Source organism: Myxine glutinosa, chromosome 2, assembly GCF_964187855.1.
Source record: "Myxine glutinosa chromosome 2, kmMyxGlut1.1, whole genome shotgun sequence".
NCBI lineage: Eukaryota > Metazoa > Chordata > Myxini > Myxiniformes > Myxinidae > Myxine > Myxine glutinosa.
In genome coordinates this window covers 144,506,786-144,521,950 of record NC_136262.1, presented here as the reverse complement: position 1 = coordinate 144,521,950, position 15,165 = coordinate 144,506,786, and the positions used below count along the sequence as shown (strand labels likewise).

The following is a 15,165-nucleotide window of genomic DNA, read 5'->3' as shown; positions in this document are numbered from 1 at the left end:
CGCTCCAGTCCACGCTCCGAGTGTTCCCTCGTACCGCGGCAAGCGGCCGGCAGTTTCACGTGGCGCTTAACATGAGCGGATAATTATAACGTGGGGGGGAAGACTGGGATGCGGCGTACGCAACAAATTGTCCCTTAGCCTTCGCCAGTTGTGCGCCTCCAATAGTTCATAGACGGCAAACAAGGACTCCTTTCGCATCTTTTCAAATCGTTCTCCCGGGCACCTCTCTTCTCTCACTCATCTCGCCTTCTCCCTCGCGCATCTCTCGAAGTAGTCCCACACAGCCGCTTTTATCGCCCACTCGCGTATAAAGCCGCTTGCCTTTTGGATCCGCCTACCGGTGAGCTGGCCTCGGCTCTGAGTGGTCACGAGCACTCACTGGTTCACGCCTTCGTTGAGGGGCCACGCCTTCGTTCTTGGCGCTCCGCCCTTCCTCTCCAGCTTGACCGCGTGCGTAATGGCGCCTGAACCAGGCAGCGAACGCTACTGGCAAGCAAGGGAGCCCAATTTGGAGGAAGGCTATGCCACAATATGAATAGGATTGGAAAAAGGGGGCTAAGTTATTTGATTAATGCAACGCAGAGTCAAACTATTGGGAACGGATCCTTACCTGAAACACATACTAATGAAATAACGAAAGAAGATCCTATGGTGTGCTACGTGTTGCAATATGACCTAACTAGGGTGGGACCTTTGACCTTTATACAAAAATGGGAATATTTACAGGGGATTATTTGTAAGGGATTATTACAAATATTTACATGATGGAGGGTTCTAAAAACCACAACAATATATATATATATATATATATATATATATATATATATATATATATATATATATATATATATATATATATATATATATTGTTGTGGTTTTGTGAATAAAGGCAACCCCCCTTTAGTTAGTTGCACCACAACATGTAGCCTCGCTTAGTCAGTTATTTCTTATTAAATGTGAAGTATAGTCTCCTTCCCAGTGTTACTATGCGTTGAGGCAGATAGAGTAAGGGTAGACCTCATTGGAGCCTGGAATGCCATGTGGTGGGCCTAGGACAAGTCGGGCAGGCCCGAGGGAGGAGCCGGAGGGCGTGGCTGGTAAGCAGCAAACAGCCCACGGGAGCTAAAGGGGAGTGGCCAAGAACGGCGGCCAATGAGAGCTAAGGAGAGTGGCCAAGAACGGCGGCCAATGAGAGCTAAGGGGATTGACTGAAGAGGGGCTGTCACGACACGTGACCCCTGGCGGCCAGTAGAGGCCCGTGGAACATTCTGGTGGGACTCCGGGGAATATAAAACCCGGCCCGGACCCCCGAACTCTCTCTCTCTGGCACAACGATCTCCTTGCCTGGACTCCCTAATATAGACTCTCTGTCCCGGGATTCTGAACGCGCTCCCTGGACTCTGACGACCTCTGCCTGGACTCCCTGCACGTGCACTTTGCCACGCTGGCTTCGGGACACGCTGCGTGGATTCCCGTTCATGCACGATTGAGGTCGACGTCCCTGCCACGAACATCCTCGGGGGGGGGGGAAACGCCCAACGAGCCGTCCAGGGAGAACTGCACCAAGCAACCGCGCTTTGTGCACGTCCCCCTCTTCCTCCCCTCCCCCGAACGAGTCTGAGGTCCCTTGTCTGGGAAACGTAAGTAAGGTGGTTAAGATTCTCCTCTGTGTCCCTTTTCTATCACCAGTGTACATTTGTGAATAAATCTGTGGTTTGTTTCCAACTTGGCCGTTTTCGTCCCTTCACCATTGGCCTTGCATTGCACGAGTTAAAACCGCTCGATCGGGTTCATAGTGATTAACGGCACAAGTCACACGACGCACAAACCGCTCGGGCATACCATACCACGTGACTCGTGTGAGGTTCAGCCCCCGTCCTCGCAGCAGTGTGTGTTGAAGGTACTCGGGTTGTGACCGGAAACCCTCCACGCGTTAGCTGTGGGTTCGGCGACTGGAATTGCCCAGCAATCCGTCCTCCACGAGTATAGCGTGGGGGTGGACTCGAAGCTCGAAGGGGAGCAGGGCTTAACCCCCCCCCCCCCCCCCTCAGTACGTCGACGGGCTCGAGATCCGCAACAAATTGGTGTCAGGAGTGGGATATTTGGACCTGGAGTGCGCTTCGCGTACTAAAAATTACGAGCCTGTACGAAATTTAGTTTTAAAAACAAATTTATTTGAGTTCATGCAATGGCTGGCCAAGACGACCAAATGCCGGTGGGAGTAGGAGATAGGGAAGAATTAATGACCCAGGACCAGCAGGAAGAGTTGGTAGAAGGGGAAGTTGAGGGTGCAGCAGGAAGAGGAGAAAATGGCGGCGCCTTGCACATGGTGGCGGAAGCCGAGCCCGCGGTGCCAGGGGATATGGGCCTATTTATGGCGCAAATGAGGGCCTACATGGTCGAGATGGGCGAAAAAATGGATACCCAGAGGGAAGAATCCAGGTGCAACATGGAAAAGATGGGGGAGGAATCCAGGTGCAACATGGAAAAGATGGGGGAGGAGATTGGGCGTAGGATGAGCATGGAGGTAGCGGTGGTACGCGACGGGGTGAAGCGGTACGAGGAGCGCGTAGAGAGGGGGTTAAAGCGGAGCACGGCCAAACTGACTGGGGCTACGAGAGTAGCGACGGGGGAGGTAGAGAAACCGACGATGGTCGAATTGGAAGAGAAAATTTTGGGGGCGCCGACGAAGGTCGAGTTAGAGGAGGAAATAGTAGGGGCGCACCGGGAAATAGAGGAGGTTACCCTGGAAAAAGAAGTAATGATTGGGGTTGAAGAGACGGGAGAGAAAGGGAGTGAATCACGGGAGGAGGTTATGGAGCATGTACAAAGTTGGTGTTCGCACCGTGATGCCCTGCTTGCTGACCAAATAAAAAGTTTGCAGGTGCTGGTGGAGAAGCAGGGGAAGTTGAGCCCCGAGGTGAGTCATAATGTCGGGAATGTGTTTGGTGCGAACGGGTGCTCGGCGAGCTTGGGAGAGAGGTGAGACCCGGGCATTCGTGAAGGGCCCGTGGAGAGAGAGTGTGCACCGGAGTGTGAGAGAGAGAGTGTGCACCGGCGTGTGCGATGACCGAGTGTGTAAAAGAAGAGTGTGCACCGGAGTGTGCGATGGCGGAGTGTGTGGGGGGCGCGTGTGCTCCTGGGTGTGCGAGTGTGGAGTGGGTCGCGAGTTGTGATGACGCGGCCCAGGCATCGACGCAGACCGGGGTAGAGCTTAGCGGGACGAGTAGCGTACGCGAGTCCCTGGTGAGTTGTGTGCCGCGGGGACCGGAGGGAATCGGTGCTGCATCGGTCTCGCAAGGACCGGCGTGCACGATTCGTGCCTCCGGCACCCGCACGGTATGGTTGGCGCCGTATGGCGGCAAGGGCGATCGGCCGAGTTTGAGGTGAGGTTTGGGTTTTCGGAGCCACGCACATTATCGGGTGAGGTGCTCCGACCGTGGCCGGTTGGGTCATCGTGTGTGGGACCGAAGGGCCCCATGCAGGGATGGACCCCAGCACCTGGGCCCATCAATCCCTCCCCCCTCGGATCGTCAATGCCAGACGAAACACCCATACAGGCAACCAACCACCGCATGGATCCCTCGGCCCTTCGAGGCCGAGCCGTAACAACATACCTCCACATGGAGGGGCTCATAGTTTAGAGGACTGGGGGGAGTAGTGTACCCCACGTGGGGGAATGGTAGTGTAACCATTCCTCCCACGGGGGGGCCCATGAGCATTAGTTTAGGGGGATGGCAGTGTTAGGCCCATGGAGGAGCCAGCAATGGTTGCCTCCATGGGGCACCGAAGCTAGACGAGGGAGGGCTAGGATAATGTTAGGGATTTAGAGCGACCATAGGGACAAGAGTTAAGTAGTGACACCTGAACTGTAGAGGGGACGTAGAGAGTTTAGTGGTTGTTAAGGAAAAAGGGTGTGCATAGTTTAAAGGGACGACGGGGAAGCACGAGTTTTAGGGGAAATTAGTTAAGTAGATGATGCTGTGTGAGTGAGAAAAATGGAATTGTGTTGAGGTGTGAGAACAAAAGGTGTGGAATGCATGGTGTGCAGATATTTGGTGTGCAAATATTTGGTGGAGAATGCTTGGTGTGGAAGTAATTGGTGTGGAATGCATGGTGCGAAGGATTGAATGGGGGAGTGGAACCCATTCGCGAAAGCCCGGGGGGTAGTTTAAAGCTAGGTAGAGGGCATAGGTAAATTGCATGGATATTGACACCTGTGGTGCTGTTGGTAGAAAGTAGTGTTTTGTGAGGTGCAGGAGACAGTGACATGGCTGGGCGTGTGGCTTAATTGGTGAGTATGGTTATTGGGGCACTCCGTCACTGGTAGCTTGTCGGCCAGGTAAGGCCGCAGGTAGGCTCTGGGAGCCAGTTAGGTTAGCATGTGAGTGGGGCCTGAGGATCCCAGGGAAGGACCCGGGTTGCCCAATGCCGAGGTGGGCATCGAGGGGGTAAGCACCAGGGAGGGTCTTCCCCAGTTAGAGTAGTCATAAGGAGCAGGCAAGCTCGGGAGGCGGCTTCAGTGACGGAGGAGCGCAGGTAGGTAGACCTGCTGGTGGAGCCACACGGCCCAGCCCCGAAATTGTGCGAGGGCACAGTGCGAAAATTTGTTGGGTGAGACCCAAATTCAGGAGGGCACCACAGTGTGGGCAATGGGAATTCAGGTTCTTAGAACCACATAGTTTAAAGAAGGCCGATTGGCAGGGTAGGACCCCAGGTAGTTTAACAGTGTAATGTTATTAATGTAGTTCGGAAGTGAGATCCCTTCGCACCATCCACAGCCATTCACCGAGGAGGACGAGCTTCACATCGTAGGGCTCTGTAAGCTGTTTGGGAAGTGAGACGCATCATGATGTGAGTGAGACATTGTTTTGTTCCATCCCTTCCTTTCTGGGAGGGATTTGGGGACGAATTTGGTGTTAGAGGGGGATATGGGAGACAAGACGGAGAGACGAATTGTAAATACAAGGGGAGCTAGGGTAGTGTAGCCAACGGGGGAGGGGGTATGGACGGTTAGGGACAAGCTTGGTCCGCTTCCTCTGCCGCATCCATCGCACCGCACCAGGTGTGGTGGCGCCTGGTCACCTTGTTTTTCGCTTGCTGCTGTGTGCTTTTCCTTTTGCTTGTTGCGCCTTGTCTTCCCTCCACGCCCCAGGACTATTTGGAGGCCGACCTGTGCTGCACCTTGCTGCGAAGTCATCTTGCACCTTTGGACCACCTGTTGAGTGGCACTGATGCCACGCAGTTGGACCATGTGACGAGTGGCCCTGCTTGCAAATGAAAAAAAAAGTGTGTGCAATTGTGTGCCATCTGTGAAGATGTGAAGACTTATATGGCCCTGATGTTTCAAATGGCCTGTATGCCGGTTAGGGCCAGCCGGTTTTTGTTAGCCCACACACAAGACAAGAAGAAGATGATGCAAGATGCAAGCAGCAAGTGCCTTCATTTCCTTCCTCCATTTCTTTCCTCAAAGTGCAGGTCCTGTGTTTTAGTATTGTAAGTAAAGGTTAAGTTTTGTACTTGTAAATATAAGAATGTGCCCACCGGCTATGTGTTTAGTTTTAAAATTCCGGAAATACGCGAATAGTTGTGGGTGTGAGTCTGTTAGATTAGCTGCTCAACGCATTAGGAGGGACATATCTAGTGTAAAGAATGTCGCACACATGGGTTAGAATAAATGTTAGGGGGATTACATCTACGTGTCACATTAATGGTAAACGTAAATTGAATGCCAGACACTACCGGTCGTTCCGACTGAGGTCGAATCGGGACGAGTCTGGTCAGAGAGGGGGGTCATGTTGTGGTTTTTGGAATAAAGGCAACCCCCTTTAGTTAGTTGCACCACAACATGTAGCCGCGCTTAGTCAGTTATTTCTTATTAAATGTGAAGTATAGTCTCCTTCCCAGTGTTAGTATGCGTTGAGGCAGATAGAGTAAAGGTAGGCCTCATTGGAGCCTGGAATGACATGTGGTGGGCCAAGGACAAGTCGGGCAGGCCCGAGGGAGGAGCCGGAGGGCGTGGCTGGTAAGCAGCAAACAGCCAACGGGAGCTAAAGGGGAGTGGCCAAGAACGGCGGCCAATGAGAGCTAAGGGGATTGACTGATGAGGGGCTGTCACGACACGTGACCCCTGGTGGCCAGTGGAGGCCCTTGGAACATTCTGGTGGGACTCCGGGGAATATAAAACCCGGCCCGGACCCCCGAATTCTCTCTCTGGCCCGACGATCTCCCTGCCTGGACTCCCTAATATAGACTCTCTGTCATGGGATTCTGACCGCGCTCCCTGGACTCAGACGACCTCTGCCTGGACTCCCTGCACATGCGCTTTGCCTCGCTGGCTTCGGGACATGCTGTGTGGGTTCCCGTTCATGCACGACTGACGCCGACGTCCCTGCCGCGAACATCACCAAGGGGAAACGCCCAACGAGCCGTCCGGGGCGAATTGCACTAAGCGGCCGTGCTTTGAGCGTGTCCTCTTCTTCCTCCCTTTCCCCAAGTGAGTCAGAGGGCCCTTGACTCGGAAACGTAAGTAAGAACGGTTACGTTTCTCTCCCGTGTCTCTTTTCTCTCACCACTGTACATTTGTTAATAAACCTGTGCTTGTTTCCAACTTGGCCGTTTACATCTTTTCACCACTGGCCTCGCATTGCACAAGATAAAACCGCTCGATCGGGTTCATAGTAACTAACGGCATGAGTTACGCGACACGCAAACCGCTCGGGCGTATCAGACCAGCGTGACTCGTGCGAGGTCCAGCCCCCGTCCTCGTGGCGGCGTGTGTAACGAAGGTACTCGGGTTATTGACCGGAAACCCTTCCACGCGCTCGCTGCGGGTTTGGCGGCTGGAATTGCTCAGCAATCCGCCCCCACGAGTGTAAAGTGGGTAGCGGCCTCGTGGACTCGAAGCTGGAGGGGGAGAAGGGCTTAATCCCCCCTCATTACGTCGACGGGCTCGAGATTCGCAACAATATACATATATATACATATATACAGTATACATGTATATACATCAAAATTTTGTGCGTAGCAAAGCCCTTTGAGCTTTCATTGTCCACCGCTCCTTTCCTATGCCATCTCCAGGCATTGAAAAACGTCATTGCCGGGCACCGAAGGGGGCTCCGCAGTGACGCATGCTGAAAGGGTGTACTCAGTTTTCACTCTGGTTGTTTGTTTGTTTGTCCGGGCAATATCTCAGCCATCCTTTGAGCTCGGAAGCTGAAATTTCGGCACAATAGTGAGCAAGTCCTTTGTCAAAAATATTATTTTTTGTTTTTTGATTAATCAATTAATTGAGGAGTTATTTAATTATTAGCGATTAATTAAGTACTTATTTAGTTAATTAAATTTCCTTTCTCTTCTGACCATTAACTCAGGCACCTTTTGAGTTAGGAAGCTGATATTTGGACATGCCAATGACCAGGTGATTTGGCTGCAAAGGCTATTTTTGAATTATTAATTAATCAATTAATCGATTAATTAGCCTGGTGTTGGCTTAGCGGTTAGGGTGCCGGCTTGGGATCCTAGGATCCTGGGTTCGAATCCTGGTCGATCGCTAAATTAACACCAGCGGGGTTGACTCAGCCTGTCATCCTTCCGAGGTCAGCAAATTGAGTACCAGGCTTGCTGGGATGAATGATCCCGGTGTGTACCCTGGTTAGAATAGGTACACCGTATCCCTGCGCATCGTAAGAGGCGACTAAGGGTTGGCGCCAGGAAGGGCATCCGGCCATAAAAACATTGCCTCAAACAGGGAACCATGATTGTCATGGGGCTCGCAAGGCTAACCCCTGCTCTAGCGGGGAAAATGGCCTAAAAACGATCATTCATTCATTCATTCATTCAATTAATCGATTAATTATTTAGTTATTCGATTAATGACTAATTTTTATTTTTTTTGTAAGTTACAGATTCTGATGAAATGGTGGTGGTTTATGTGTTCTATGACCGAATTGATTAATAATTTAATTTTTTAATGATTTTTATTTATTTATTTTCATTATTAATCATTTATTTATTTTCTTTCTCATTTGGCCAATATCTCAGGCACCTTTTGAGCTGGGAAGTTAACATTTGGACACGACAGTGACCAAGTGATGTGGCTATCAAGGATATTTTTGATTTATTGATTAATCATTTAATCGATTAATTATTTACTGATTAATCAATTAATTATTTAATTTTTTATTAATGACTTATTTTATTAAAGTTCTAAAAGATACATCTTCGGATGAAGCACGCGTGGTTTAGTTATGCTATTAGCCAATTGATTAAGAAAATATTTTGTGATAATCTTTTATTGATTTTAATTATACAATTAATCAATCAATTATTGTACACCTCTCCCTCCCAATGCAGTCTCTATGAGCTGCACTGCCGTATTGCCGGGCGCCGGAGTCGAGCTATTAAAGAGCTAACGTGGAGGCGCCTCGGCAATGCCGCGCTGTAGGATATTTAATTATTTGGCATGGGGGTGGTGTACTTTGAATGTATCTGTACTTGTTTCGATCTTTTCTACCCCCGTTAATTCACCCCAGATCCACTTTTTTGAAATACCGACTTCTTTCCTGGAAGTCCTCGCAGTGTCCATGTGTTGTATACCTCTCCCACCCCCCCCCCCCCCCCACCCTTTCACATGCCTCCCCCCCGCCAAGCCCTCTCCCTTCCACAGATCTCCCAAAATCCCTGTTCTCAAATGTTGTACTTGTGTGCTTCCCTCTCTCTCCCCATCTTGTCTTCTGCTCCCTTTATCATATGTTTTTTGTGCCAGTTTGTCTTTTTGTGATTAATGTTAGCTCTTACACGAGCGTCGATATTGTATACAAAAAAAAGAAAAAAAAAGTGCTACATAAGAAATGCATTTGATTGATGGATGGAACTCGTTAAGTTTGTTAAATACATTTTCAAATCCACAAAAGGTAAAATTGATCCGTTTTGCATTTATGTTTAAAAACTCCAGCTGTAAGAAGCTCAGTAATTGTATGCAAACCGCCAGCTGTTTGCTTTGATGAAAAACTTATACAAGGATCAGAAATTACCTTATGACTTCGATTGTTGCAGCTGTTGTGTATTATAATAACGTTTGTAACGTAGAGGGAAACACATTATCCAACAGGAAAGGAATAACTTCATCATCACCAAAGGCCTCTTACTTGTGCATCATCTTGAAAAGGAAAACATGCAAAACAGTTAGTAGTCTGTGGTTCACCATCAAAGGGGAACAGTCATCCAGTCACATGGACTCTGGTATTAAAGAGCTAACGTGGTGTTTGTGTTTTTGAATTGGAAGAAATGACAAGTCTTGACTACTGAGGGGACTGAAGGAGAGCTGCCCTCAAAAAACTGTGACTCCACTGTATCAGAGACCAAGAAAACCATTTCCATTATCAAGGGGCCCACCAAGAAAGTTGGCACCCAAAACTCCATTGCAAACAAATGGTGACAATACACTGAATTTTAAACTTTCTTTAATGAATTCAATCTCATAACAGGTAGTGGAATCTATGATTTGTTTTTGTACATCAATTATATTACGTTTATTCCAACTGAAAAAAATTAACAAATGCAAAATATAACTTACAAATAACATTCAAATATCCATGCACCCATTCACTTTGATTACACATGAATGTAAAAAAAAACAGCAAATACAATGGGTTCAAACAAATTGGCAACATCTGTGATTGCAATGCAAGTCAACTGGATTGCAAATGTGAGAAATTTGTTTTATTTTAAATACAGATCTGCCAAAATGCAAATGTAGCAAAATAAAGCTTCACTCATTTCAAGCCAAATGAGCAGTTGTGTTCCGCTTAATGTGCAATCATTTGATGTGGTCGTTCAAAACTCCAGGTTTAACAGTTTAACGCTGCCACAAAGAACAAATTTAAAATAACTAAATAATCAGGTTTGTTGTTGTTACACAACAACAACAACAACAACAACAACAACAACATGGGTCATGAATGTAGAGCAGCAACGAAGGCTGGAAAGGGTGGAAATGCGAATGGTTCGGTGGATGTGCGGAGTGTCGTTGAGAGAGAGGAAGACAAATGATGATTTGCGAAAGCTGATGGGAATATTGCCTGTGATCGATGCTGTGAAGAGGAACAGGTTGAGATGGTTTGGTCATGTGTTGAGGAAGGATGAAAGTGACTGGTTGAGAAGAGTGATGGAAATTAATGTAGAAGGAAGTAGAGGACGGGGAAGACCGAGAAAGACTTGGCTAAAGATGGTGGAAGAAGAAATGCGGGCAAGGGGGTTAACAAGGAGAGATGCAGAAAATAGGGCAAAATGGAGAAGATTGTCATGGGGACCGCAAGGCTAACCCCCGCTCTAGCAGGGAAAATGGCCTTAAAATGCATGTTGTTGTTGTTGTTGTTGTTGTTGTTGTTGTTCAAAACTCCAGGTTTAACAGTTTAACGCTGCCACAAAGAACAAATTTAAAATAACTAAATAATCAGGTTTATCAGAAGTACTTTCATAGTGCAGTAACTTTGTGTCTTCGGTTTTAATCAATGAAATTGGGCCAGTTTTACTCTGAAAAACATACTAGAAAATGTTAATTCTTTCACACAATTACTGTTCTTAAAAATAAATATTAAACAAGTTAAGAAAATTTATGTCAGTAAAAACTGGAATGTCATTCAATTGATGAAGCACCATCAAAGCCATCATTGGGCTTTTTATTTACTCGTTTATGGTGAAGAAATTGGACAACATTCTTCTCTTTTGCACACAATCTTTCTTTTGATTCGTGCACAATCTTCATCATATGTACACAATATTTTACTCCCACTCACACTCCACTCCCATCTTGTGCAACGCTTCATTTTGCCAGGTATCCCATTCTTCCTTGAAGTTTATATCTCTCAAATGCAGAGCTCTCGTAAGTGTTTGCCTGGAAGTGCATTATTTTTCTCCTGTATGTGCGATCTTCTTCCTCTGTAATGTACCATCTGCTTTATCCAAGACCACCATACTCTCCGAAGAGTATGATATTCCTGTTCGTTTCACGCAATATACTCAAAAAACAAAAAACAAAAAAACTTTCGAGCACCTCCTTCAAGTTGATTAATAAATCGTGTGGTATTGAAGGATGGACCAAGTCTGATTGGCTGTTGAACTGAACTTCACTTCCCATTGTGCTTTCAATTATCACTCAACGTCCTCAAACTGTTTCTGTTCTAATTAGTTCCTTTCTTTTCCCATTCCTGTAAACGAGATTGCAGTTATTGTCAAAATAATGCAATCCTGTTGAAAAAGAAGTAAAATTTCATCATACACTTTCCCTAGTAATTAGTATTTTACTCTGTTAAAAAAATCTTATAGTGTGTCATGTTATAAGTTTTGCAGCTGACACAAACAAATCGCAATATTTGTGAACAATATCAATTTTTCAAAGTATGGCGTTTAGTCAAGTATACATTAAATTAAAAGCCATATTACTATGTGACAGTTTACAACATTATTCCATGTAGTCACTATTTTTTATGATTTCAAAATGAAATGCACTCTTCGGAATAAAATCACAGCACCCACCTTTGCTTTGAGCATCACGTGACCTCTGTCTGCTCTCATAATCGATTTCTGCTGCTGTCTCATCATGAGGGCGCTGTTCACGGGCAGACTATCCGCTTTTGGGTTGTGTGCGCCAGGCTGATGGGTCAGTGAGGCTTCCACGCACTTTGAGTTCTGTTTCGTCTGCATAAAGAAGAAAATTAGGGACAAATAAGATGCTCAACTTTGGTTGTTGAATAAGTATTATAAGCTATTTTTGTAGTTAATATTTTGTGACAAAAATTTCGAGATTGAAATTCAAAATTAATGATCAGACGAAAGATATGTTTACATTGGGTGCACAGCAGCGATCACAATGTAAAGCAACTATTAGCAAGATGCTGCAGGGTTGCTTTGAGTTCCCTGATAACTGACTGTTGTCTGAATTGGCCAACAACGTTTTAAAAACTTGATGCAAGGGGAACTTTTCCACAGAAAAGATGGTGTGCTTCCAGCTACACAAAATAAAGATAAAGCTTTGGCAGCGAGAATTACCACCATATTGGTAGGATATTATCACCTCCAGCTAAATGCTAAAAAAACAACTAACACTGGAGTTCTGAACCAGTGATTTGTACAACCTCCTCAAGTGGATAAAACGGTGTCTAAAGTTACTGCGTTCAATTAATTACAGTACTCCCCACAAGGATCGTTGAAGTGAAGACGAAACTCGTAGTTTTCTGCCTGCAAAGGTAAAAGCGTAGGAAGATGTTTCTTATCGTTGAATAAACGTTTACGATAAAACAAATATGGGGAATAAGGTCGCATGAACCTCGCTCTGCTCCTGTCTTCTTTCCCTTCTGCATGATGAGTCTGATGGGCGCTATATATATATATATATATATATATATATATATATATATATATATATATATATATATATATATATATATATATATCTATATATACACAAAGAATTAAGTTAAGCACCCCTACACAACGAATTAAGGTAAGCACCCCCTAATATATATTCTTTGTGTATATGTATACATTGGCATATATTCTAAGGTATGTGAGATCAAATAATGATTGGTATGACATTAGCAATTATCCATTGATGAAATTGAGTGATCAAAGTGAAAAAAAGTGATTGGTTGAGTCAGTGATCCGATCACGTGGGTCCTACACACGTTATTGATGCAAAGATCGCTAGAGGTCTTCTCAGAACAATGACTGTACGTTAGAAAACATAAACGTCATCCACACTGTCCGTGATGGACCTATAGCTCCATACTTAAATTGAGGTGAAAATATGCCTAAAATTCCCAAAAAATTTCACCTTAAATTATTCAGAATAAAATATTGAAAACGGCATGATTGTTATGTTTTTATGTGACCATAATATCACTTCTCCAGAAAATATAGCAATATCATGGGTATATTACACTGTTTTGACGACAACAAACTTGTAATGTGCGAGGTTGTAAACAAACGTGGGGGGTGCTTACCTTAATTCTTTGTGTATATATATCCATATTCAAGCAGCCATCAATCATCTGGACTGATCTCCCATCTCGACTGCCTCTGACATCAACTCCTCCTGGGAATTCTTCCAAAGTAAATTGCTCTCTCTCTCTCATGCACATATTTATCCCATCTCGTCTTCATTTGTCATACCGTTCCTCCTGTCCATGGTACACTGAATCTTGTGGTGAGGCAGTTGCCCTAAACAACTTGCCTTCACCTCTTGGGAGGCTAATCCAACTGAAGGCAATCTCAGTTCCTTTCACAAAGCTTGGAATAAGTGTGTGTCTACCCTGAGGAGAGCCAGGAAGCACTATCTCTCTACTCTCAAGACTGAACTCTCAAACCTGTCCTCCAAATCCTGGTGGCGTCTGGTCAAATCTGTTTTTGGTGTTTGTTCCCCCTCCATCCCCTCCCTTACCTCAAATGGCTACACAGCTGAAACCACACATGACAAAGCCGAATGCCTCAACTCTGTGTTTGCTTCAAAATCTTGTGTCCCAAACCCATCTCTCTCTGTACCTACCTTACCCAGTCGAACCCATGCAGCTGCTCGTGGACTATGTGTCCTTCTCTCCTGACAAGGTGGAGAAGTTTCTGTCAAACCTCGACTCTGATTCTGCAATTGGACCAGACGGTATCAGCCGACGGGTCCTAAAATCCTGCTCTGCTGCTCCATCTCACCCTCTCTCTATTCTCTTCACCCTCTCTTTTGCTCAAGGTCATCTGCCATCTGCTTGGAAATCAGCCAACATTCCCGCTTTACACAAAAAAGATGCAAAAACAGATCCATGCAACTACAGAACAATAAGCCTGCTCCCAATAATCAGCAAAGTCATGGCATCCATCATTGCTTCGGATATCAAATCCTTCCTCTTCTCCAATGGCTTGATCTCCGATCATCAATTTGGATTCAGACCAAGTCATTCAACTCTGGACATGCTGCTTCTGCTGTCTCAACAATGGATGGAGGTGTTCAATGCAAAACAGGAAATCAGAGCTGTCTCCCTTGACATATTTTGTGCCTTCGATACGGTCTGGCACCCCGCCCTGCTCACCAAACTCTCCTCCTATGGACAATATCAAGGCTACAAGTCCAACTCCAGAGACCTTGATGTTCCTGTTACGTTTATAGGTTACGTTTATAGATGTTGATGTTACGTTTATGGGGGGTAGGCAATGGATTACCTTAGTCCAGGTAGAAGTGTGTAGTATAGTGTGCTCCGAATGTCGCGATGAAGAAGAAGAACCCCCAAGTACCTAAGTGGGGACCCGTTAGACCGGATGCAGTGTAAAGAGTGCATCGGTGTCCCCATGACAAGGGGTAAGGTTATGTTAATTAGTTAGGGGTTAATGGTAAATTCCCTGCATGTAAATGGCCTCTGTGATTTCTCCTTTGTTCGTTATATGACACACACCACACCCGCCATGCACTCCACACCTAGAAATAACACAAAATAAAAGTAGCAGGAAACAGGACATTCAACAAATGCTGATACCACCGACCGGGTGATTACAAAGGCCGGCAAGTAGCCATGGGCCATGCCCCGAATAACCATTGGTCAGGAAGGCCATAGAGCGAAGGAATGGATTCGCTGATTGGAGTGTGCGCGGACGTCATTGGATGACGTAGGAGCCCTGGGTACAAAATATTTGGGGTCCCGACATTTTGTCTCCTGCTTCTGGATTTCATCGCGTGCAGTCGCATTTTATTTATCTCTCTCTTTGGGTCCCGAGCTGATGAAAAGTGATCACAGTTCGTCTTCTTCTTTATTCTGGATTTCATTGCGAACTTTCACATTTTCCGACCTCTTGAGCCAAGGACATTGGTGTCGTGCAGTCGGACATTGGCGCCTTTTGGTCCGGGCGATCGGTTCGAGTGGCTGTATTTTCCTTTCCCTGGCTCGTTGGTGCTGACGGTGCAGGGGGAGGGGGTGGGGGGCTGTCTGTGCTGAGAGACTGCGGTGTTGTGTGGAGCAGATGGTGAGTGGATAGCCGCGGCCTGCTCGCTTCGCTCGGCAGCTGGAGGAACAAACTGCGTGCCAAGGCCTGTTTTCCCGCTCACGGACTCGGGGACCCATGCTGCGGCTGGCGGATAAACGAACTGCGCGCCAAGGCGTGTTGTCCCACGCAGGGACGCGGGGC

The 15,165-nt window shown here is 46.4% G+C and overlaps 1 protein-coding gene across 2 annotated transcripts in view; it reads right to left on the bottom strand.

The window, feature by feature from the left end:
• Positions 1-9,447: 9,447 nt before the first annotated feature.
• LOC137422269 (actin filament-associated protein 1) overlaps positions 9,448-15,165 on the bottom strand; it is a 237,775-nt gene continuing 232,057 nt past the window's right edge. For both annotated transcript variants that reach the window (XM_078771780.1, XM_068109020.2), the window contains 2 exons: positions 11,539-11,700; positions 9,448-11,210 (listed from right to left, as the gene is read on the bottom strand). In XM_078771780.1, coding sequence (XP_078627906.1) covers positions 11,184-11,210; positions 11,539-11,700 — 189 coding nt within the window. In that variant the 3' untranslated portion in view covers positions 9,448-11,183. The remainder of the gene's footprint in view (positions 11,211-11,538; positions 11,701-15,165) is intronic.